Source organism: Mobula birostris, chromosome 26 (assembly GCF_030028105.1).
Source record: "Mobula birostris isolate sMobBir1 chromosome 26, sMobBir1.hap1, whole genome shotgun sequence".
Taxonomy (NCBI): domain Eukaryota; kingdom Metazoa; phylum Chordata; class Chondrichthyes; order Myliobatiformes; family Myliobatidae; genus Mobula; species Mobula birostris.
This window is the reverse complement of record NC_092395.1, coordinates 33152849-33179594: the sequence shown is the minus strand read 5'-3', so window position 1 is coordinate 33179594 and position 26746 is coordinate 33152849. Positions and strand designations below refer to the sequence as shown.

Below are 26746 nucleotides of genomic sequence, written 5' to 3'. Positions count from 1 at the left end.
GTTATATGAGCTGCATAAGAGTTTCAGCACCAATGTTAATGGTTTAAGCATTTGGTTCCAAAGAAATCTTGATGGAACAATTAAAGTTTACACAATGCCTCTTTTTTCTGATGATATTCAATGTAGGGACCCAGCTGGTGGCGTAGTGGCATCAGTGTCAGACTGCGGGACGGAAAGTCCCAGGATCGAATCCAGCCGGCTCCCCTGCACGCTTTCCATCCGTGCTGGGTTACGAGCCGGTGATCCCTTTGGAAACTCACCCGGCAGAAGGTAATGGCAAACCACTGCTGTAACTTGCCTCGTAGGCGGTTCCCCACTACATCAGAGAGGCGTGGAGGGAAATCGTCTGCTAACCAGAGAAACTCTGGATGCAACGTACCTTTCCTTTCCATTCAATGTAGGATTGGACTCCCTATCACTACACCATTGTGATTGTCTAAGAGATGCATCTCATCTCGACCTGATCTGTCCTTCAAGGTGGTCAGACTGGGAGCTTCCAACTACTGTCCATGCAGTTTGGGAAGGGAGGCTTGGCTGCACTGTTGAGGACATTAGCTGCAAAATAGACCCTGACATCCTGAGAGAAGATAGGAGTCTCAGTTCGTGCAAATTGAACTGAGCTCTCATTGCACCAAGCAGACAATTATTTGCACATCTGGTATTACTCAGGTTGCACAACTGTCATCATAGCCTCTGGTTTCCTGCAGTCCTGAACATAAGTGCTAACTCTCTGATGGTAGCACCAGCGACCTGCAGAGCAACAAGATCCTGTCCACAACCCTCGGCCTGCAGCTAATTTAGGTTTAGCTGAATTCTGGAGGACTGGAACTTGCCTCAGTAGAGAAAATCCTTGCTTCCTCGCCCTTTGTGCTTCCTTTGCTATTGATTGGTATAGAAAAACAAATGATTTTGAAAGTGGAATCAAGTTGACCTGACTTTTGGAACAGCTCCCAAGAGAATACCATCTCCTACTTAATTCATGCATCTAGTTCCTGATTCAGAAGTGCAGAACATGGGCCTCTGTACCTCCCTCTGCAATTGGATCCTCGACTTCCTAACCAGAAGACCACAGTCTGTGCGGATTGGTGATAACATATCCTCCTTGCTGACGATCAACACTGGTGCACCTCAGGGGTGTGTGCTTAGCCCACTGCTCTACTCTCTGCATACACATGACTGTGTGGCTAGACATAGCTCAAATACCATCTACAAATTTTCCGGTGATACAACCATTGTTGGTCGAGTCTCAGATGGTGACGAGAGGGCATACAGGAGTGAGATATGCCAACCAGTGGAGTGGTGTCGCAGCAACTACCTGGTACTCAACGTCAGTAAGACAAAAGAGCTGATTGTGGACTTCAGGAAGGGTAAGACGAAGGAACACATACCAATCCTCATAGAGGGATCAGAAGTGGAGGAAGTGAGCAGCTTCAAGTTCCTCGGTGTCAAGATCTCTGAGGATTTAACCTGGTTCCAACATATCGATGGAGTCATAAAGAAGGCAAGTCAGCGGCTATACGTTATTAGGAGTTTGAAAAGATTTGGCATGTCAACAAATACACTCAAAAACTTCTCTAGTTGTACTGTGGAGAGCATTCTGACAGGCTGCATCACTGACTGGTATGGAGGGGTTACTGCGCAGGGCTGAAAGAAGCTGCAGAAGTTCGTAAATCTCATCAGCTCCATCTTGGGCACTAGCCTACAAAGTACGCAGGACTTCTTTAGGGAGCGGTGTCTCAGAAAGGCAGCGTCCTTTATTACGGACCTCCAGCACCCAGGGCATGCCTTTTTCTCAGGTAGGAGATACAGAAGCCTGAAGGCACACACTCAGCAATTCAGGAACAGCTTCTTCCCCTCTGCCATCCGATTCCTAAATAGACATTGAAGCTTTGGACACTACCTCACTTTTTTTAATGTACAGTATTTCTGTTCTTGCACATTTTTAAAAATCTATTCAATATACGTAATTGATTTATTTGTTTATTTATTATGTTTTATTTTTTTTTTCTCTCTCTCTGCTATTGCATTGAACTGCTGCTGCTAAGTTAACAAATTTCATGTCAAATGCCCGTGATAATAAACCTGATTCTGATTCTAGTCTGATAATGCCACAAACATGTATAGCACCATCCAAGCACCTTCTCCTAAATGCCTTCCTATCATAGAAAACACCTAGTCCCTCAAAATCGGCATTCATGACTGGATTCAACCTCTGTGGAGTCAAGTTCGTGGCTCCCCTTCCTCTCCTGCCTGAATGCAGGGTCAGACATGACTCCCCTCCGAAAGAAACCCTTCTGCTCTAATCTTCCCCTGATGGTGTCTGAGCTGGTGCTTTGCAGGATTGGGTGCATCATGTGCTGTTCTTCAACTACAGTGGCATTACTCCAACTCTTTCAGCTGCTTATGTGACTCTGGCCACAGCTCTGGATAGGAGGTTGCAGCTCTCGCCCCCTTCCCAGACTGGCCCCTTTGGGCAAACCTAAAAGGAAAAGACATACACATCAGGTGCTTCTGCAAAAGTGTTGTGCAACAAATATTATATTTTTTCAGCAAGCATGTCTTATTACTACAGGGAGAACACTAGCATGACTACTCTGCATCTATTTACAAATATTAATTCCAAGATATGTTTGAAACTATTCATTAGAATGAATAGTTCTTGCTGAATCCATTGAACTGGGATTGGCCGACTTAACTTGGCATATGCTTGCCAAAACTGACAGTTCTCAATGAAGTATTAAATGGACTATGAGCATTGAAGATCACAATTCTACACCTTGTTATAAGCTTTGACCATTTCAATGGCACAGCTGCAGTGGGGATTCTCACAATGTCGGAACCTTAATCTCATTGAGTCCTACTTTACAATCCTTAGTCACTGCTCCCTGACAGTCCTAATGTGGGAAAATTGGATTAGTATGAATGGGCAAAATGGTCGGTGTCCACTACTTCATGACTCTGGGCTCTGTGACTTTATTGTATGAGAATGGTGGCTGAACGCATGTATGGTGGCAATATCGTTTGAAACACGTAGAGATATCTGTTAATGTAAGATCAAAGGAATCAGTATCAGGTTTATTATCACTGATATATGCTGTGGAATTTGTTGTTTTACAGCAGCAGTACAGAGCAATACATTGAAAATTACGTTACAATATGAAATATAAAATAGGTAGATAGACAGATAGTCAGATAGATACTTTATTGATCCTAAAGGAAATTAGTGTCTCAGTAGCATTACAAGTGCACAGATATACAAAAATTACTAATATTAGAAGAGAAGTAAGAAAGAATAAAAAATAAGTTACCTCAAACAGTCTAACAGGAGGAGGTCATCACTTCCCCAGCTATAGGTTGACTCATTATAGAGCCTAATGGCCAAGGGTAAGAATGACCTCATATAGATAGCGCTCTTTGGAGCAGTGCAGTTGTCTTAGTCTATGACTAAAAGTGCTCCTCTGTTCAGCCAAGGTGGCATGCAGAGGGTGAAGAACATTGTCCAGAATTGCCAGGATTTTCCATAGGGTCCTTTGTTCTACCACAGCCTCCAGTGGATCGAGTTTGACAATTATAACAAAGCCAGACTTTCTAATCAGTTTATTGAGCCGGTTGGCATCACCCGTGTTGATGCCATTGCCCCAGCACACAACCGCACAGAAGGTTTTACTGGTGATAACAGACAGATGAAGGCTCTGGACAGATACACTTGACATAGTATATTGCATTGTGAGGGGACAGAGATATCTGAACTTGCTGCAATGCACGAACCATTGACTCTGCTGGGCTATTTGTTTGGCCAAGTACAACTCAGTGATGAGTGATGTTCTGGGCATCATTTAAATATTGCTAATGACTTAATGTCTTATTGATGTGTAAAAGCTCCATTAGTTATCTGTATTTGGAAAATGACTAATTTTGGTGCTAGGCACAATCTCTGCAGCTAGTGACGTCCATGCCAATAAGTAAGAATGTGTGAAGACCATAAGACCATACAATATAGGAGCAGAATGAGGCTAGTTAGCACATCGAGTCTATTCTGCCATTTCACAAGACAAGACAAAGGAGCAGAAGTAGGCCATTCGGCCTATCGAGTCTGCTCCGCAGCTCCCCCATGAGCTAAACTATTCACCCATCTAGTTCCAGTTTCTGACTTTTTCCCCATATCCCTTGATACCCTGACTAATTAGATACCTGTCAAGCTCCTCCTTAAACACCCTCAATGTTTGGGCCTCCACAGCCATATGTGGCAACGAATTCCACAAATCCACGACCCTCTGGCTAAAAAAATTCTCCTCATCTCTGTTTTAACTGGGTACCCTCTAATTCTAAGACTATGGCCTCTTGTCCTGGACTCACCCACCAAGGGAAACAACCTTTCCACATCTACTCTGTCCAACCCTTTCAACATTCGAAATGTTTCTATGAGATCCCCTCTCATTCTTCTATACTCTAATGAATACAATCCAAGAGCTAACAAACGCTCCTCATATGTTAGCCCCTGCATTCCAGGAAACATCCTCATAAATCTTCTCTGAACTCTCTCCAACATCAGTACATCCTTTCTAAGATAGGGGGCCCAAATCTGCACATGGTATTCCAAATGAGGTCTCACTAATGCCCCAAAGAGCCTCATCAACACCTCCTTACTCTTATACACTATTCCTCTTGAAATGAGTGCCAACATAGCATTCGCTTCCCTTACCGCCGATCCAACTTGGTGGTTAACCTTTAGGGTATCCTGCACGAGGACCCCCAAGTCCCTTTGCACTTCCGATTTTTGAATTTTCTCCCCACCTAAATAATAATCTGCCTGATTATTTCTTCTTCCGAAATGTACAACCGTACATTTGTCAACGTTGTATCTCATCTGCCATTTCTTTGCCCACTCTCCTAAACTGACTAAGTCTCTCTGCAACCTTTCCGTTTCTTCAACATTTCCTGCTCCTCCACCTATCTTGGTGTCATCCGCAAATTTAGCCACAAAACCATTTAATCCATAATCCAAATCATCGATATACATCGTAAAAAGAAGCGGCCCCAACACCGACCCCTGCGGAACACCACTAGTAACCGGCAACCAGTCAGAATAGGATCCCTTTATTCCCACCCTTTGCTTTCTGCCTATCAGCCAATGCTCCACCCATTTCAATATCTTTCCTATAATTCCATGGGCTCTCATCTTATTAAGCAGCCTCATATGCGGTACCTTATCAAAGGCCTTTTGAAAATCCAAATACACAACATCCACAGCCTCTCCCTTGTCAATCTTATTCGAGCTTACCTCAAAAAATTCCAATAGGTTGGTGAGGCAGGATCTTCCCTTTATGAAACCATGCTGGCTTCGGCCTATCTTGTCATGCACCTCAAGGTATTTCATAACCTCGTCCTTGAGGATTGACTCCAATATCTTTCCAACTACCGATGTCAGACTAATAGGTCTGTAATTTTCTTCTTGCTGCCTCCTTCCTTTCTTAAATAGCAGAACCACATTTGCAACCTTCCAGTCCTCCGGAACCATGCCAGAGTCTATTGATTCCTGTAAGATCATTTCCAATGCTTCCACAATCTCCAAAGCCACCGCCTTCAGAACCCTTGGGTGCACCTCATCTGGACTGGGAGACTTATCTATTCTTAGTCCACTTAGCTTCCCAAGCACTTTCTCTCTAGTAATCTTGACTGTACCTAATTCTATTCTCTGATACCTCTGGCTACCACTGTAAAGACTGATGCAAAATACTCATTCAGTTCCTCCACCATCTCTTTGTTATCCATTATAATTTCTCCAGCATCATTTTCAATCAGTCCCGTATCTACCCTTGTAACTCTTTTACTCTTCGTATATTTAAAAAAATTCTTAGTATCCTTTTTTATGTTAATCGCCAACTTCCTTTCATAATTCATCTTTTCTTTCCTAACTACTTCCTTAGTTTCCTTCTGTAAGTTTTTAAAAGTCTTCCAGTCCTCAGTTTTCCACTAATTTTTGCTTCCTTGTACGCCATTTCTTTTGCTTTTATTTTGCCTTAACCTCTCTCGTTAGCCACATTTGTGCCATTTTTCCATTCATGATTTTCTTTTTTCTTGGAATATATTTTTCCTGCGTTTTCCTTATTTCTTGTAGGAATTTCATCCAATTCTGCTCTGCCATCCCTCCATTTAGCTTACTTTTCCAATTGACTTGGGCCAGTTCCTCTCTCATACCACTGTAATTTCCCCTGTTCCACTGAAATATCGATACACCTGATACCAGCTTCTCCTTTTCAAATTTGAAACTGAACTCAATCATATTATTATCACTACTTCCAAGAGGTTCCTTTACCTCCAGCTCCCTAATCGCCTCAGGTTCGTTACACAGCACCCAATCCAAAACAGCCGGTCCCCTGGTGGGCTTCTGGACAAGCTGCTCCAAAAAGCCATCCTGTAGGCATTCTACAAACTCCCTCTCCTGAGATCCATTACCTTCCTGACTTTCCCAATCCACTTTCATATTAAAATCCCCCATAATTATCTTGACATTTTCCTTCTGACACGCCTTTTCTATTTCCAGCTGCAACTTGTAGTCCACATCCTGGCTGCTGTTTGGAGGCCTGTATATAACTGCTATTAGTGTCTTTTTACCCTTGCCATTTCTTAATTCTACCCATAAGGATTCTACCTCTTCTGATCCTATGTCCTTTCTTTCTAGTGATTTGATATCGTTACTTACCATCAGGGCCACGCCACCCCCTTTACCTACCTATCTTTCCTATACACTGCGTATCCTTGGACATTCAGCTCCCAATCACATCCATCATTTAGCCATGACTCGGTGATGGCCACAATGTCATATCTTTTAACCTGTGGCTGTGCAGCAAGGTCATCCACTTTATTTCTAATGCTGCGTGCATTTAAGTACAGTACATTTAGATCAGTATCTGATGCCAATTTTGCTATATTTCTATCTTGCAGCAAATTATCCTGTATATTCACTGGCCTGTCCTTCTTGCCATCTTTGCTACACAGTATTTTTGACTTATTTCTATTTTCCTCTTCCTCGACCCTAACACCTTGGTTTCCTTCCCCTTGCCAACTTAGTTTAAACCCTCCCTAACAGCTATATTAAACAATCCCGCCAGGATATTAGTACCTTTTGAGTTCAGGTGTAATCCATCTTTTTTGTATAAGTCATACCTTCCCCAAAATAGATCCCAATGATTCAAGAATTTGAAGCCCTGCCCCCCCCGCACCAGTTACTTAGCCACACATTCATCTGCTTAATTTTGCTATTTTTACCATCATTAGCACACAGCTCAGGCAGCAATCCTGATATTATTACTCTGGAGGTCCGGCTTTTCAATTTCCTTCCAAGCTCCCAGTAATCTTTCTTCAGGACCTCCTCTCTTTTTCTGTCTATGTCATTGGTACCAACATGTACCAAGACTTCCGGCTGCTCGCCCTCTCTCCTCAGAATACTCTGGACTCGATCTGAGACATCCCGTACCTGGGCACCAGAGAGGCATGGTTTCATCATGGTTTTCCGTTCAGCCCCAGTCTCCTGTCTTCTGCCCGTATTCCTTTGTGCCCTAAGCAATCAAGAATCTATCAAACTCTGCCTTACATATACATAAACACTTGACCTCCACAGCTGCCTGTAGCAAATAATTCCACATATTCATCACCTTCTGACAAAAGAACTTCCTGCTCATCTCCGTTCTAAAAGGACACTTCTCTGTTCTAAGGCTATGTCATAGGAAATATCCTTCTCCATATCCACTCTATCAAGACCTTTCATGATTCGACTGGTTTCAGTTAGGTCACTGCTCATTCTTCTCAATTCTAGTGAATACAGGCCAGTGCTTTATAACATTACAACCTTGCTTTTATATTCCAGTACTCTTGAAATGAATGCTAACATTGTATTTGCCTTCCTCACCACAGATTCAACCTGCAAATTATCATTTCAGGAATCTTGCATTCTCAAGTCCCTTTGCTTCTCAGTTTTTTGTATTTCTCTCCATTTAGAAAACAGTCAACCCTTTCATTTCTTCTACCAAAGTGCATGACCATACACTTCACGATGCTATATTCCATCTGCCACTTCTTTGCCCATTCTCCTAATCTGTCTAAGTCCTTCTGTATCCTCTCTACTTCATCAAAACTACCTGCCCCTCCAGCTATCTTTATATCATTTGCAAACTTTGCAACAAAGCTATCAAATCCTTTATCCCAATCATTGACATACAATGTAAAAAGAATCAGTCCCAGCACAGACCCCTGTGGAACACCACTAGTCAGTCAGAAAAGGCTCCCTTTGCCTCCTGCCAATCAGCCACTGCTTTATCCATGCTAGAATCTTCCCTGTAATACCATGGGCTCAAAGCTTGTTAAGCAGCTTCATGTGTGACACCTTGTCAAAGGCCTTCTGAAAACCCAAGCACAAACATGACATTAAACAAACACAAGGAATTCTGCAGATGCTGGAAATTCAAGCAACACACATCAAAGTTGCTGATGAACGCAGCAGGCCAGGCAGCATCTCTAGGAAGAGGTACAGTCGACGTTTCGGGCCGTGACCCTCCGTCCTGACGAAGGGTCTCAGCCTGAAACGTCAACTGTACCGAGATACTGCCTGGCCTGCTGCGTTCACCAGCAATGTTGTTGCTACAACATTAACCAATTCTTCTTTGTCTATCCTGCTTGTTACCTCCTTCAAAGAATTCCAACTGATTTGTCAGGCAAGATTTTCACTTGAGGAAACCATGCTGACTATGGCCTATTTTATCATGTGCCTCCAAGTACCCTGAGACCTCATCCTTAGTAATCAACTCCAACATCTTCCCAACCACTGAGGTCAGACTAACTGGCCTATAGTTTCCTTTCTTCTGTCTCTCTGTGTTCTTGAAGAGTGGAGTGGCATTTGCAATTCTCCAGTCTTCCAGAACCATTCCGGAATCTAGCGAGACTTCAAAGATCTTTACTAATGCCACCACAATCTTGTCGGCCACTTCTTTCAGAACTCTGGGGTGTATGATATCTGGTCCAGGTGACTTATCTACCTTCAGGCCTTTCAGTTTCCTAAGAACCTTCTCTCTAGTTATGGTAACTTCACACACTTCCTGCCCCTGACACCAGTAACTTCCACTAGTGCCTTCCACAGTGAAGACGAGTGCAAAATACTTATTCAGTTCATCCTTTATTTCATTGTCCCTCATTACTACCTCTCCAGCATCGTTTTCCAGTGGTCCAATATCCACTCTTGCCTCTCTTTTACACTTTATGTATCTGAAGACGTTTTTGGTATCCACTTTAATACTATTGATTAGATTACTTTCATATTCCATCTTTACTTTCTTTGTGACATTTTTAGTTGCCTGCTGTTGGTTTTTAAAAGCTTCCCAATCCTCTAACTTCCCACTAATCTTTGCTGTATTATACGTCCTCTCTTTGGCTTTAATGTTCATTTTGACTTCTCTTGTTATCCATGGTTGTGTCATCTTTCCTTTAGAATACTCTTGTCTCTTTTGGATGTATATATCCTGTGCCTTCTGAATTGTTTCCAGAAATTCCAGCCACTGCTGTCATCCTAGCCAGTGTTCTTTTCCAATCAATTTCGGTCAACTCTTCTCTCTGTAAATCTTTACTCCACTGTAATACTGATACATCTGACTTTCTCAAATTTCAGGGTGAATTCTATCATATTGTGATCACTTGCCCCGAAGGATCCTTTTACCTAAAGGTCTCTGGTTCATTGCACAACACCCAGTCCAGAATAGCTGATCCCCTAGTGGGCTCAACCATGAACTGCTCTAAAACGTCATCTCATAGGCACTCTTGAAATTCACCCTCCCGTAATCCAGCACCAAGCTGATTTTCCAAATCTACCTGCATATTGAAGTCCTCCATGGTGCAAAGGTGCAATGAAATCCTACCTGACAAACCCTGAACAAGGTTCACTTCTCCTCATTCACCTGTCCTACAGACTTGAGGTCCACCACCCTTTCCCTAGCCTGCTGTGCTGAAGTGAACATCCTCTGGTGTGAAGCACTGCGCACCAGTTGTTGGTGACATTTGCCTACAATGAATAACAATTGCAGAAAGTAGCTGAAAAGGCATGCTGCTGATGCTTTCTTGGTTGTGGAATAATGATAGAGTGTGGATGTGAGGGGACTCTGGAGTGGGGGGGGGGAGTTAGATTTAACGATGATTATGTGAATGAGTGGGCAGTAAAAATAAAGGTGAGCATGTGTGTGTGCAAGACAGAGTGGGAGTGGAACATGGCAGAACGTGTGCATGTGAGAGAGGGAGGGAGAGGGAGGGCGAACGGCGGGTGAGGGAGGGAGGAAGGGAGGGAGAGGGCGAACGGAGGGTGAGGGGGGAGGGAGGGAGGGAGGGGAAGGGGATAGGGAGGGCGATAGGGAGGGGGAAAGGGAGGGAGACCTCATAGTCAGCAGCATCCAAGAGCAAAGAAACAGATGAATCACAGGCTGATTACGGATTGGAGGCATGGTGAAGAAGAGACGGAGAGTGATAGGCAGAGGCAGGAACACAGACATGGAAAGGCACATGTGGACAATGGGAGCAGAAGGGAAAGGAAGGAGAAACATAACAATTAGACAGGGAAAAGAGTACATGGAGAATAGAAGGGAATGAAGAGACAGAGAAACAGGAACAGGTGAAGCAACGGGGATAGAACACAGAACATAGAACAGTACAGCACAGTACAGGCCCTTTGACCCATGATGTTGTGCCAACCTTTTCATTTTCTCCAAGATCAATCTAATGCTTCCCTCCCACATAGTCCTCCATTTCTCTTTCATCATATGATTATCTAAGTCTCTTAAACGTCACTGATATATCTGCCACTACCACCACACACAACACCCACCACTCTGTGTGTAAAAAAACATATCTCTGACATCCCCTCTACACTTTCCTCAGATCTGGGGCCACGCAGAAGTGGAGCTCCACCTCCCAAACTACCTGGCCGCCTGTCCCACCAGCCACTTCCTGTCCTGTCTACAGAACAGGCCACAATTCCCACATTGGTCTCATTTGCAGGATCAGAACCAGAGGGAAGCAAATCACCCACAAACCTGAGGGACAAGAATGAAGAAGAAGAATGTGTTAGCTGAGTATGGCTGGAAGTGCAGCCCTATTAAAGTCTTAAGATGCAGGGTCCACCTTGACCAATCTCGTGAGAACATGACATCTAGGTTTTGTACTGGTTGTCAACCCAAGCTGTGTTAGTCCTTGCAAAGGTTCCCATGACAACCTTCTGCCAGTGTCCATTACTAAGGACCTCCAGCACCCAGGGCGTGTCCTTTTCTCACTGTTATCATCAGGTAGGAGGTACAGAAGCCTGAAGGCACACACTTAGTGATTCAGGAACAGCTTCTTCCCCTCTGCCATCTGATTCCTAAATGGACATTGAATCTTTGGACAGTACCTCATGTTTCTAATATACAGAATTTCTGTTTTTGCACTTTTTTAAATCTATTCAATATATGTAATTGATTTACTCATTTATTTATTATTATTATTATTTTTATTTTATTTATTTTTTCTCTCTGCTAGATTATGTATTGCATTGAACTGCTGCTGCTAAGTTAACAAATTTCACGACACATGCCGGTGGTGATAAACCTGATTCTGATTCTGAATCTGAGACCCGTAAGTAGATCCCCAGTGGAAGTCAGCTGACACAAAACAGGCCGTACCTGTGAACACAGAACTGTGAATTCTTCTAACACACAAGGTGTTTTAGATGAGTGTGCAGTATCAGCTGAGTGCAGTGTATACAGAGTGTGGATCTTGCAAGTTAAGAGCAATACTGTAATTTTATACTAAGGAATTAAACAAATTAAACTAATTAAATTAAATTAATAAACTAATTTAGGACTAAGTCAAAGCCCTCTGCTACTTTCTGGACAATAGACCTCACCAGTTCCCCACCACCACTACCCTCCTCCGGTTGGCGGAACTGGTTCTCACACTTAATAACTTCTCTTTTGGCTCTTCCCACTTTCTTCAGACTAAGGGTGTAGCTATGGGAACTAGCATGGGACCCAGCTACTCCTGCCTCTTCGTTGCTTATGTGGAACGGTCTGTGCTCCAAACCTATTATGGTACTGCTCCCCAACTTTTCCTTCGGTACATTGACGACTACATTGGTGCTGCTTCCTGCACCCATGCTGAGCTCGTCAATTTCATCAACTTTACTTCAAACTTCCACCCAGCCCTCAAATTCACTTACTCTATCTCGGACACTTCTCTCCCCTTTCTCGATGTCTCGGTCTCCATCTCTGGAGACAGACTGTCCACTGACATCTTCTACAAGCCCACTGACTCTCATAACTACCTCGACTATACCTCTTCCCACCCCGCCACATGCAAAAATGCCATTCCCTATTCCCAGTTCCTCCGTCTCCGCCGCATCTGCTTCGAGGATGAGGCTTTCCGTTCCAGGACATCTCAAATGTCCTCTTTCTTTAAGGATCGTGGTTTCCCGTCTACCGTCATCAATGATGCCCTCACCCACATCTCCTCCATTTCCCGCACTTCGGCCCTCACTCCATCCTCCCCGTAACCACAACAGGGACGGAGTTCCCCTTATCCTTACCTACCACCCCACCAGCCTCCGGATCCAGCACATTATCCTCCACAACTTCCGCCACCTTCAACAGGACCCCACCACTAAGCACATCTTTCCCTCTCCACCCCTCTCCGCTTTCCACTGGGATCGGTCCCTCCATGACTCCCTTATCCGCACGTCCATCCCCACTGATCTCCCACCCGGCACTTATCCCTGTAAGCCTAAGTGCTACACCTGTCCCTAAACCTCATCTCTTGCAACCATTCAGGGCCCCAAACAGTCCTTCTAGGTGAGGCAACACTTCACTTGTGAGTCTGTTGGGGTCATCTATTGCATCCGGTGCTCCTGGTACGGCCTCCTCTACATCGGTGAAAGATGCAGATTGGGGGACCGCTTCGTCGAGCACCTCCACTCCGTCCGCCACAACAGACAGGATCTCCCGGTAGCCACCCACTTCAACTCTGCTTCACACTCCCATTCAGATATGTCCATACATGGCCTCCTCTACTGCCATGATGAGGCTAACTCAGGTTGAAGGAGCAACACCTCATATACCGTCTAGGTAGTCTCCAGCCCCTTGGTATGAACACAGAATTCTCCAACTTCTGGTAATTCCTTCCCCCTCCCTTTATCCCTATTTCACTCTACCCCCTCCCCCAGCTCCCTCATGGTTCCGCCTCCTTCTTCTACTACCCATTGTTTTCAGGGCTATGACGTCAATGCTTCCCCTCCCCCACCCCTTTGTCTTTCAAATTACTGGTCTTTCAACTGAAGCTACAAGCATTCTTCAAATCCTTCTCCATCTTTCAGTCCTGACAAAGGGTTCTGGCCCGAAACATCGACTCATCGTTTCTAACTTGATGCTGCCCGACCTGCTGAGTTTATCCAGCGTACTGAAAGTGGAGGAAATTCAGTACTGTTGCTACTCTCCCTAAGCATGGGGATCATACAAAGATCACAACAAGAGCACGGCGTGCAATGCTGAAGGAGGTGAAAAAGAACCCGAGGGCAACAGCAAAAGATCTGAAGAAATCTCTAGAACTTGCTAAAGTCTCTGTTCATGTGTCCACCATAAGAAAAATACTGAACTAGAATGGTGTGAATGGAAGGACACCACAGAGGAACCACAGCTCTGCAAAAAAACACATTGTTGCACATCTCAAGTTTGCAAAAGACGACCTGGATGTTCCACAATGTTTCTAGAACAATGTTCTGTGGACAGATGAGACAAAAGTTAAACTTTTTGGCAGAAATGCTCACCGCTATGTTTGGAGGAAAAGGGACACTGCACACCAACACCAAAACCTCATCCCAACTGTGAGGCATGGTAGGAGCATTGTGGTTTGGAGCTGCTTTGCTGCCTCAGGACCTGAACAGTTTGCAGTCACTGAGGAAACAGTGAATTGAAAATTGTATCAAGGCATTCTACAGAGGGTAGCGGTTGTCACCTGAAGCTTAATAGAAGCTGGATGATGCAACAAGACAATAATGCAAAACACAGAGTAAATCAACAACAAAATGGTTTAAAAAGAAGAAAATTGTGTTCTGAAACGGCCAAGTCAGAGTCCAGACCTTAACCCAACTGAAATGCCGTGGTATGACCTGCAGAGTGCTGTTCACGCAAGGTATCCCAGAAATATTGACGAATTGAAACAGTTTTTGATGGAGGAATGGTCTAAAATTCCTCCTCACCATTGTATACATCAGATCAGCAGTGATAGGAACTGTTTAGTGGAGGTTATTGCTACTAAAGGAGGTTCTACCAGTTATTAAGTACAAGGATTCACATATTTTTTCTAGCCTGGACTGTGAATGATTGAACAATGGGTTCAATAAAGACAAGAAAAGTACAATTGTTTGTGTATTATTAGTTTAGACAGATTGTGTTTGTCTATTATTGCGACTTAGATGAAGATCAGGTCACATTTTATGAGTAATTAGTGCAGAAAACCAGGTAATTGCAAAGGGTTCACAAACTTTTTCTTGCAACTGTAATTTCTTTATCCATAAGGAATAAATTTGTGGAATTCATTGTCACAGACAGCTGTGGAGACCAAGTCATTGGGTACATTTAAGGTGGAGGTTGATAGGTCTTGATGAGTAAGGGCATCAAAGGTTACAGGGGAAGGCAGGATAATGGGGTCGAGAGGGATAATAAATCAGTCATGATGGAATGGCAGGCCAAGTGAAGTGATCTAATTTTGCTCCTATGTCTTAAGAGCTAAAAAGGGAAGTAAACATTCAATCATTGATACATCTTCATGAGAAAGTTGTACCTTGAAAGATATTGACCTGAAGATATCATCTCTTCTTTCTCTTTGTCGTAGCAGTTCACCATGCTTTGGATGAGTGTCGTGTCAGGTCGGATGAACACTGCTGTGGATATGGCTCTCGCTATTAGTTCAACCGCATCTCTCACGTAACTTCCCAGAACTGGCTTGTTCACTTCGCCGTAGGCAAGTAGGCCTAGGGGCAGGTCAGCCGTTTGCAGATCATCGATGTTGAGTGGATGACCAATAACCCAGTGAAAGTCTGAGGAGGTCAAGCCCAACGCGGCTGCTGTTTCAAAGACAAAATCGGAGCATTTAGCATCGCTGCTAAACATCAGAACCGAGGTGGATGAGTCCTTCAAATCATTCAATTTCTCATGTAAAAACTGAATGATGCCCGCATCATCCACGTCCGTGAGGTTGAGCAAAGCCCGCAGTTCGAAGTTCGAGTTGTCGCTTAGGTAGCTGAGCAAGCCGGAGATGTCCCAGCTGTGACACAAAATCACACTGACATCATACCAGGCATTGGTTTTAAGGACACTGATGAGTAAGTCCATCAAGGAGGTCATCGGGCTTTCCATGCTCATCTGCAGGTGCAGTGGGTTCTGCAAAGTAAATCAATTTCAGAATTAGCAATTTGAGTCAGGAAACAAGAATATGCAATACATCAAGAATTTTAAAATAGCAGTTCAGCTTCTTTCACTTGGCTTTCAATATATACTGGTACCCAGACTCAGTAATAACCAATAACTATCCATCTTAATCTCTTACTCTGTGGACACATTACCCAACAAATGCACCCACCATCCATTCTGTGTAGGATAACCTCTACCCCCTCCTTGTCCACCACCCATCACTTTCGTAACCATTGTCCAAAGCATGCAAGCCTATGTCCACCTCAACTTCACCTAGGATCTACCTAACCTGCATCTTTAACTCCCTTAAACACTCTAATCCCACGTGGTTCTGAATATGACTTTAAGCAACGTGCACCTGAATATAAAAACAAAGAGTACAAGGAGACAACACAGATTTTTGTCTCTCTAATCTCTGGTTTCAACTGCGAGGAATTTCAGGGCAGCAGAGTGGCACAACTGGTGGAGCTGCTACCTCCCAGCTCCAATGACCCAGGCTCGATCCTGACCTCTGGTGGCGCGTGTGTGTTAGGGTGGAGCTTGTGCACTTTCCCTGGGAGTGCACAGATTTCCTCTGGGTGCTCTGGTTTCCGCCCATGTCACAAAGATGTGCGGGTTGGTAGTTTAAATGTGAATTGCTCATCATTCAGGTAAGTAGCAGTAGTAGTGAAGAGCTGGCTGGGAATGTGGGAAAGTGAGTACGGGGCCATAGTGTAGGATTGATGTAAATAAGTAATTGAGAATCAATAAGGTCTTGGTGGGCTGAGGAGACTTATTTCTAAGCTGTGTCACTCCATGACTTGTGATTCCATGGACTCCAAGACTTAGAAACAGAGGATGTATTTTCCTGCCAGAAGTCAGTGCTCTATATCTTTTCCGGGCACATTGATTACAAGTAGCTCATAAAGAGGAAACATTCAAACAAGTCACTACCTTTAAATTAATTTTTTTTCTGAGCAATGTCTTAAATTTAATTTTCACTTTACTGATCTTAAAGTAGTTTTCACTCATCTCAACCTTCTGGGCAATGGATTTAGTACTAGAGATTCAAATGTAAATGGTATAATTCATGAAACAAATGTCATTAATCCTCGAGGTTGGTGATAAGGTTAGAAATAACCTCTTCCATAACACCCTCCATAGCTGACTACTTGTCAATGGTTATTGGTTGGGCTCATCTGAGCTAAATAGGGAAGAAAAAGGGATGGCTTCCTCTCACCTGCACCCAGTCAGGATTGGGAGGATGGGAGGAAATTGGGAGGATAGGAGGAAATTGAGAGGAATGAACCATCAGGCAAATACAAAACCAAAAACTTGACCTTTTCTCTTTATTAACGTTCCCTCAATAATAGTCTGAGACCTTTTTGTCCCTCCTGCAATACTCATACCATAAATATCCAGGTTTGCAAGTTAAAAGTTCATTTTTAGATGGATATTGATCCAACCCAGCTGTATGCAGTACAGAATTATTAGATCCCTGTTCTATAGTGTTTTATAATATGAAATGATGCTTGCTCTGAAGGAGTTTGAACAAGAATGTTAAAGTATTAATTCTGGTCGATACTGCAGGACATTTTTTATGGATTGTTTTGAAATGTGACGTCAGGGCATGAAACCACGATCATAAGTTAGAGTAGTAAATCTGAAAAATGAAGCCTGCTGCACTGTCGCATTGCACTGCCACAATGGGTCTTAGCAATCAGCACCATGAAGGCATTCAAATGACGTCCATGCATTTCAATTACGTTCATCGTCATCTTTCTTCCTTCAGCTCCTGAAAATGATGAGCTCTTTAAGACAAAAAGGGTTGAAGGAAAGCAAGAATTCTGGATGGAATGAAGAATCCAGATGGGCTTTTAACACCCTCTGAAATGGTTGACTATTGCAATTGCAGCAGGGGCTACCTAGGGGCATGGTAAGGGAAAAGTATCAACATTCATAGTGCCTTCAAAATCTTAGGACACTTTAAAGTGCTTAAAGCAGTACTCTTTGATGTGAAGTTGGTGCCAGAATATAGGAAATGCAGTTGCAGTTTGTGCAAAGTTTCCTCAATCAATAACAGGATAAAGAACAGATCTATTTTTACACTGCAATTGAGGAATAATTTTTGGTTTTTAAGATAAGATTAGCTTTATTTGTCACTTTACATTGAAACATCGAATCATACAGTGAAATGCATCGTGTGAAATCAAATAAGCAAGAATCGTGCCGGGCAGCATGTGGGTATCATCAGACTTCTGGCTCCTACATAGCATGCCCACAACTCACTAAACCTAAACGTACGCCTTTGGAAGGTGGGAGGAAACCAGGGCACTCAGAGGAAATCCACGCGGACACAGGGAGAATGTACAAAATCCTTACAGACAGCATTGGGAATTATACGCTGATCAGTGATCACTGGCACTGTAACACGATGCATTTACAGCTGCACTGCTGTGCCAGAATAGTCGGGATAATTTTGAAATAGTGCTACCTGAGAGACAGCAGATGTACTTTAATTAAACATCCCATAAAAAAAAGCGTCTCTCACATTTTACAGGCAATCTTACCTTAATGTCATTTCATTCATCATTGACTTTGTTATTATGCTGTGAAGTATTAGTGATTCAAGTTACACATAGTTGCCCACAATCATTCCAGGGACACTGATTGCCTTGTGTGATGCTACCAGGTGACAAGAGACTGTACTCAGCTGCTCATTCATTAGGTACTCAATGCAGCAACAGACTGGAACCCTACAAAGATAATTCCCAGATATACCTTCAATTTACCCCAATCCACTGACCTCCCTCCTCCAGATCACTGCCCCAACTCCACTCATTCAGTCAATTACCTGGTTCCTGATCCTACTCTGTACTTGACCTGGGAAAGATCACTTTACTTAGCATTACCATTTCTCAGAATGTAGCTGTGATTTTAGGTGAGAACCTGCAGTAATAGACTATTAAAGGCTCTGTATTAGACTATTAGAGGCTTTTTAATAAACTATTCGAGGCTCAGACGTCATTATCGAATTTAAAATCTTCTGACTTAGAAGCAAGGATGCTTCTAAGGTGAGATGAATGGATGATGTTAACAGAAAATTGAGTTATCTTGGATCTCCGCTCTTTCTCAAGTAAAACTGCAGATCTTTAAGCATGAAACATGGCACCTTGATTTAAGGAGGTATGATACATGTAATGGAAAAGTAGAAGATATCTCATGATTATTTCTCAGATATTCTTCCCAAAGTGCTATCAAATATAGTGAATACTTTTCCCCATGACCATGTGCCATTTTTGCATGCCTACTCTCATAGGATCATAGAAGCCTACAACACAGAAACAGGCCCTTCAGCCCATCTCGTCCATGTTGAATTGGTACAAGGGTCCATCCTTCTTTCTGGAAAATTGTTTGACACTGAAACAGATCTTCAGGACCTTGGTGCTATATTTGGTCATGTATCCATGGAAACAGTAAGCCCTCATCCTTGTAACAAGAGCTTTAAAAACCTCTGAAACTACTTATGATAGTATTACATTTAAACTTGACAATTTAAGCACTCTTTAGTCCAGTTCCCAAACTTGAGCACTGGCAAACTCTAATGTCTATATCCTCAATCACTTGGGTCAGAAGGACTTGTTCTCCTGCAGATTGCCCCACCTCGTCTCGTCCATCACCAATGCTTCGGGTTTGCAGTTCCCACTCTCAGTTACAAATCCTCCATCACCACATCCCACCCCCCCATTCCCTTCTCTTTAACCACCTTGTCCTCTAACCATCTGAGCTAATTGACCTTCCTCTTCGGCTTCTTGCAGATCCTCTACTTTAATCGCTCTATCAATACTTGTTGCGTTTTCAGCTGCCTTGGCCCACACTTGGGTTTGCACTTCCTAAACCTCCCTGCTGATTAACAATTCTCTTCCTCCCTTGAGAGTTTTCTTAAAGTTTCTTTCTTTGACCAAACTTTCCATTGTCTCCCAATATCTGATATGGATTGGCATGACATACTATTTGACAATTATTTGTAATCATTTATGGGACGTTTTACCCTGGCCCTATACAGATGTCAGTAATGTAAAATACCATGCTTATGGTTCCAATACTACAGGTACTAATAGCTATGGCAGCAGTGGTATCCTTCTCTTCTCAGAGAACAAGTTAATCAACTTATTGTCCCGACTTATAATAGGTCAAGAGATGCATCAAATTCAGAATCAGCTTCATGAGCTCACTGTACGTGAAGGGTCTCACCTTGAATTTATCTGTCAGTTATCCCCACCGATGCTGCCTGACTCAGATTTTCTCCAGCATTGTGTTTGCTGCTCCGGATTCCAGCATCTGTAGTCTCTCGTGTCTCTGAACAAACCAGAGACAGCGCCTATATCCTTACAAAGACCTATGCACCGCCATGCTGAAATGGAGACCCAAGAGACTGCAGATGCTTGAATCTGGAGCAATATACAAAACAGTGGAGGAACTCAGCAATTCAAGCAACATCTTTGGAGATAAATGGACAGTTAATAGTTCAGGTTGAGACCCTTCATCTGCACTGAAGGAAAGAGGGCAAATTACCTGTATGACAAGGAGGAAAGAAGGGATGAAGCAGGAGCCACCTGCTATCTGAAGTTATATCAGATAGTACACATACAGTCATTCATGAAGGTACTGACTATATATTGCAGTGTATGCCTCCAATAAAGAGGGCATTGCAACAATATTTGCATGTATTAAACTATTTTATCCATTAACCCTATACAATATTAAATTACATAAAAAACTAATTTACAATACAAAGTGAACCAATGTAAAGCTTTGCTTAAAACATAAATTATTTACTTTCTAATCCTCCCAATACTTACAATAAAAGAGATTCAGCAAATTCACTGTTTATCTAGCAACTATATGCTCAGCAATTCCATAGTGTTTACCCTACTGATTACAAATAAACCCAATCAGTGACTGCAACCATAACAAATCTCACACATCCCTAACTAAAGTCTTCCTGAATCAATAAATGGTCGTACGTACATCACATAAACTTCACAGCATCAAATTTACCTTCCCTCCAACTTAATGCCGACCATTAACTGCTGAGAAATTCATTTATGAACTCCTGTGTTCCCAGTCCACTCTCCGGAGTCCCATTTTGCATATTCCCTTTCCAGCCACTTCAGGCACCAGATTTCATGCTCATTCACTGGAAAATGGATTTTATTGTTGTGTGACTACTAAAAGAAACGTGAATTCAAGATTGTTTAATGTCATTTCCAGTACTCAGTGTAAAGGAAAATGAAATATTTGCTACTTCGGATCTGATACAGAACAAAAAAACACAATAAGATAAAGAACACCATAATTTTAAAAAATACAATCAATATAAATACATAAGATAGCTTATATACATAGATTGATTGTATGTCCATAAAGTGTCGTTTGACACTGGAGTGTCTGTACATAAGTGACTGACAGGGAGTGATGAAGCAGTGGTGGTGGGGTGTGGGGGAGTGGAATAGTGGGTGGAGGTGTTGATCAGCTTTACTACTTGGGGAAAGTATCTGCTTTTGAGTCTGATATCCCCATCCCAGATGGGAATGGGACAAGCAATCCATGAGCAGGGTGGGTAACATCTGCCAGACGATGCTGAGGATGTTCTACGAGTCTGTGGTGGCCAGTGCTATCATGTTTGCTGTTGTGTGCTGGGGCAGCAGGCTGAGGGTAGCAGACACCAACAGAATCAACAAACTCATTCGTAAGGCCAGTGATGTTGTGGGGATGGAACTGGGCTCTCTCACGGTGGTGTCTGAAGAGAGGATGCTGTCTAAGTGGCATGCCATCTTGGACAACGTCTCCCATCCACTACATAATGTACTGGGTGGGCACAGGAGCACATTGAGCCGGAGACCTAGTCCACCGAGATGCAACACAGAGCGTCATAGGAAGTCATTCCTGCCTGTGGCCATCAAACTTTACAACTCCTCCCTTGGAGGGTCAGACACCCTCAGCCAATAGGCTGGTCCTGGACTTATTTCCTGGCATAATTTAAATATTACTATTTAACTATTTATGGTTTTATTACTATTTATTATTATGGTGCAGCTGTAACGAAAACCAGTTTCCCCCGGGATCAATAAAGTATGACTATGACTATGACTATGAGAGCCTTCATGACGTTACTGACCCTTTTCCAGCACCGTTCTGTATATATGTCCTTGATAGTGGGTAGGCTGGTGCCAGTGATGCGTTGGGCAGCTTTGGCTACCCGTCGTAGGGCCCTCCTGTCCGCCGCAGTGCAGTTTCCGTACCAAGCAGCCATGCAGAATGTTAGGACGCTCTCTACTTCGCATCTGTAGAATTGTCAAGCTCTCTTCAGCCTCCTCAGAAAGTAGAGGTGTTGATGAGTTTTCTTGACTGTGTAGAATGTGTTCCGGGATCATGAGAGGTCGTACAAGATATGTACTCCCAGGAGTTTGTAACTGCTCCAAGTTTTCACTGCTGTGCCACTGATGTAAAGAAAGGGGTGAGTGGTACGAGTTCTCCTGAAGTCAATAACCATCTTCTTTGTCTTGTTGAAATTGAGGAAGGGGTTATTTGTCTGGCACCGGTCCTCAAGCTCTTCCACCTCCTCTCTGTGGGCCACCTCATCATTGTTGGTGATGAGTCCTACCACTGTTGCGTTATCAGCGAACATGATAATGTGAATATTCGGTAGTTTGGTCGTGGGATCATGTGTGAACAGAGTGTACAGCAATGGGCTCAGCACACAGCCCCAGGGGCACCCATGTTGAGGATGATGGGGAGGGAGGAACAGTTGTGTATCCTGACTATCTGAAATCTCTTGGTCAGGAAATCCAACGCCCAGTTGCACATTTAGACCGAGGAGTAGGAGTTGGTTTTCCAAGGTCTGTGGGACAATAGTGTTGAATACTGACCTGAATCCCGAAGCAGCATTCTGACACAAGTGTCCTTGTTTTCCAGGTGTGTCAGGGCCAGGTGCATGACAGATGTTATGGTATCTGTCGTAGAGCGGGTCTGTCGGTTAGCACAATTGATGAGTGTCCGATGTGGCGGGAATGGAATTTTTGATGTGTGCCATTACCAGCCGTTCAAAGCACTTCATGATGATTGGCGTCCGTGCCACCGAGCAGTAGTCATTTAGTTCTGTAGGTGTACTTCCTTTGGTACAGGGATGATGGTGGCTGATTTGAAGCATGTAGGGACAACAGCCTGGATGAGTGAAGTGTTGAAGATGTCCGTGAAGACGTCAGTGAACTGGTGTGCACACTCCCTGAGTACTCAGCCAGGGATGTTGTCTGATCCAGCCGCCTTATGGGATTGACTCTCTGCAGAGTCCTTCTCACATCAGCTTCTGATACAGACAGCGGCTGCTCACCTGGGAGGGGCGTAGCTTTCGGGCCGCTGTTGTGTTGCATGCCTCAAAGCGTGCATAGAAGTTGCTTAGAGTGTCAGGGAGGGAGGTGTCACTGGTACAGTTGCCGTGGTTTTTCCTGCGTAGTCACTAATGCCCTTGATGACCAGCCATATACACCAGATTCATTATCAGACAGGCATTCCTGATTTTTTTTTGTGAATAGATGGCCTTTGCCCCCTTGGTACTTAAGATGAGGTTTATCTGGCCGCTCAGAGAGCCGTTCTGTCTCCAGACTTAAATCAACGTCCTGGGATTTTAGTTGTTATAAATGCTTGGGGATATGGTGAATTCTGGTTAATTGGGCCATCAGTTAATCAGGACAGACGCTTATTTTGGACAACTGTTAAAGAACAAAAACTAATTGAGAAAATAGCCGGGATTCCCTTTGTTTAGTGGGACACCGTGCGGCTTAATTGGGACAGGATACTGTTGCCAAACAGCCTCTAACTAGGATCAGTCACGTGCACTTGTGTTGCCATAGACATTACACTGTGCTTAGCGCGAATAGTTTTTAAATAGTGTCAGTTGCATGTACTTGTGTTCAAAAAAGCAGCAATACGTGGTGAGAAGTAAGTGGCAAGACAATTCAAAACTGTTTTGCTCACTGCGGTTTCAAGCATCCAGATTTGGAGATGCCAGAAATGACTGGGAGTGAAAATGAAATGATTTCACTACTTCAACAAGTTAGGGACTGTGAAGAATTTGAAGGTATTGAGAATCATCTTGAATGCTGCAATGAAAATTAAGATTTGAAGGATGCAATCATCAAAAGCCTTTTATGATGCCAGTCCATTTTCTGCACTGATTTTGTTCATTTACAGTCAATCAAAAGAACATGGCAGTGTACACTGGATGAATTCCTCTGTCGATAACTATTAGGAACTAATACATATTTGTATAGTGCTCTAGTAGTACAGATAGTGTTCTTATTTGTTCTGTATTTCATTTAAATGCATATTTATTACTCAGTTGAATGGCGGTTTGTCTTTTTTATGCCTTTTAACTATTTCCATGAAACTTCAGCTAATCGGGCAGCCACTTAATTGGTCCAAAATGTACTCGTCCCAATGTGCCCCAATTAACCTGAATTCACAGTTTTGATAGAAATAACATCTAATGATATGGAAAATGTGCTAGTTTGGCACCATCTTGGCTTCATGCACACTACCTTTCACGTCAGAACTTTGTTGTGGACACTCGATCTTTCCTTTTCTCTGTTGACCTATTTGAAGGTCAGAAGTCACTGCATAACTTGTTGTGACTGGTGGCCTGCAATGCGCCAACTATCATAGCTTTCAGTCTACACGTGGTGAGATGCCATCAGTATAATAAATCTGATGTAGCATGGTGTATGCAATCCTTGAACTCTCTGTATCATTTCCACGGGAAATGACTGCAAGAAGGTAAAATACTTTTCTAGTCACCAACCTATCTGTCACATTCTATCATTCCCCCGTCTAGAAAATCCTGTTCTTCCCTTGCACTTGTTTGCTGCTATGTTACTTCTTCAGCAGCATTAACCCATTCCTGTCTCCCACGTAGCGTCCATAGCTTCCTCTCTGTAAAGCAAATAGCAGTGAAGGAGCTTCTCATCAAACATTCCCTATTGATGGGAAACACAAGCAATAGTTCAGATTGATATAATAAGTCAAATCACATTATAAGCAAAGTTCTTACAGTTATATCGGTTTCCCCCGCCACCCAAAAGTACAGCGTCCCTATGAAACGGTTCGTAAGCCGAAATGTCGTAAAGCGAAGAAGCAATTACCATTTATTTATATGGGAAAATTTTGTGAGCGTTCGCAGACCCAAAAATAACCTACCAAATCATGCCAAATAACACATAAAGTCTAAAATAACAGTAACATATAGTAAAAGCAGGAATGATACGATAAATACACAGCCTATATAAAGTAGAAATACTTTTCCACAATCATTACTGAACTGTTCTCCGTAGCGAAAATCTCACACAAGTGCCGTCGGCAGAAAATCTCACGCAAGCACTGTTGGCAAGAACGCTCTCTCCAGTAACCTTTAAGCTATGAAGCTGCCAAATCATACCAAATAACACGTAAAAATACACAGCCAATATAAAGTAGAAATAATGTATGTACAGTGTAGTATCACTTACGGGAACTGGGAAGACAGCGAGCACACTGATGATGGTGTGTTAGACTGAGTCGTCGCAGTTTGGGTGGTGCAGTGGCCCCCACCCTCCAGGCCGCCGAGTGATACATTGCCGCGAAGAACGCAGGGGTCCAGTGGTAGCCGGGAGGTACACAGCACATCTTTAAGAAAAAAGCCGAAACAAACATGCTAATTAATTAGCTGCCGCCCGTAATTGTTGGCCCAGATCAGACGCGACTTCCGATTGCGTCGTCTCTGATCTGGGCCGACAATTACATGTCAGCGGCACCTAATTAATTAGCATGTTTATTTCGGCTTTTTTCTTAAAGATGTGCTGTGTGCCTCCCGGCTACCGTTGCATTCTCCGCGAATCGATATCTGTTCGTGGCCTGGGGGTTGGGGTGGTGGGACACTGGGGTGTCATCTCGTCACCTGTTTCCATTACAGCAGGCAGCTCATCTTCTCCTATGACTGCCCGCCTCGATGTCGAAGGTCGAGGTTGGTCGTCTGCTGTGGCTGATGTGGAAGGCTTGCTTGACTGCTGAGCCTCATGCATTTTTCTATCACACAGTTCTTTAATGAGGACTCAAACCATCCTGCAAATATCTCCTAAACCTACGTACCCTTTCAAAATTAAAGTCGTACTTTATCATTACTCATTTGGTTTCAATTGTTACATCCTTTTTTCATCCAATTGCATCAGCTCTTCATCTGTCAGTTCTTGGTCGTGGGATGCCAAAACCTCTTCAACATCATGTTTGTCAGCTTCCACAAGCCAAACTCACTTTGTCCTTACTTCGTTCACCACGATCAAAACGCTTAATTATGTCTAGTTTCACCGTAAGTGTAACACCCTTACGAGCTCTTTCAGGCTTTTCCGATACCTTAGAACTCATCTTGCAAACAGCTGCTCACGGGCACGTGTTAAAGCAAAGCAGTTCCAAATCCAGGAGAGAGCGGCTACTCGGGGCGCGCTGCCTTTCATCGCGCGCTGATTTTTTCGTGCGCTGATTTTTTATCGCACGCTGAATTTTTCACATGCTGATTTTTTATCGCGCTCTGAATTTTTTTTTCGTAACAGTGAAAACACCTTCTGAAAGCGAAAACAGGGTACTAATGTAGGTCTTTCGTATTAGTGAGGTTTCGTAAAGCAAACGTTCGAAAAGCGGGGGACACCTGTATACATATACAGGTCCGACCAGTGTCTGTAACAAAACAGAAAATGCTGGAAAAACTCAACAGGTCAGGCAGTATCTGCAGAAAGAGAAACAGTCAATATTTCGGTTCTGCTACCCTTTGTACGTTCTTCTACCAGAAACCAAGAATCCAGCGAATCTTAAATTTCTGTGACCTTGGCTGAAAAAACTGTCAAATCATCTGAAGCATCTTCCAGACAGAACTGAGTTCAGCATTTCTATCAAAAACCATGTCAAATGCTGGAAGTAATCTGACTTGGCACAGCCGTACTAATAGCCCCGTCACTCAGAATTGCTTAAGTGCCTGATGGCAGGTCAGTGGCTGACTGAAGAGACAAACAAGACTCGAGAAAAGCAGGAAATAAAGTGTAAGTGTGGGACAGGGGAAAAAATAGAAACATCTTCTGAAGGAGGAAGTCCCAGAGTAAATGTTCTTGACATGATTATCGCAGCTTAGGATGATTATGCCATACATACATTTCAAGAGTAATTTTCTTCAATAAATGGGACTCAAGTCCCACATTAATGAGGTAAGTCTC

The 26746-nt window shown here is 43.3% G+C and overlaps 1 protein-coding gene across 1 annotated transcript in view; it reads right to left on the bottom strand.

Moving 5' to 3' along the window:
- The window catches only part of grin3bb (glutamate receptor, ionotropic, N-methyl-D-aspartate 3Bb), a 102867-nt gene that overhangs the window by 44923 nt on the left and 31198 nt on the right, over nt 1-26746 (bottom strand). The window contains exon 2 of the mRNA XM_072243868.1: nt 14845-15443. Coding sequence (XP_072099969.1) covers nt 14845-15443 — 599 coding nt within the window. The remainder of the gene's footprint in view (nt 1-14844; nt 15444-26746) is intronic.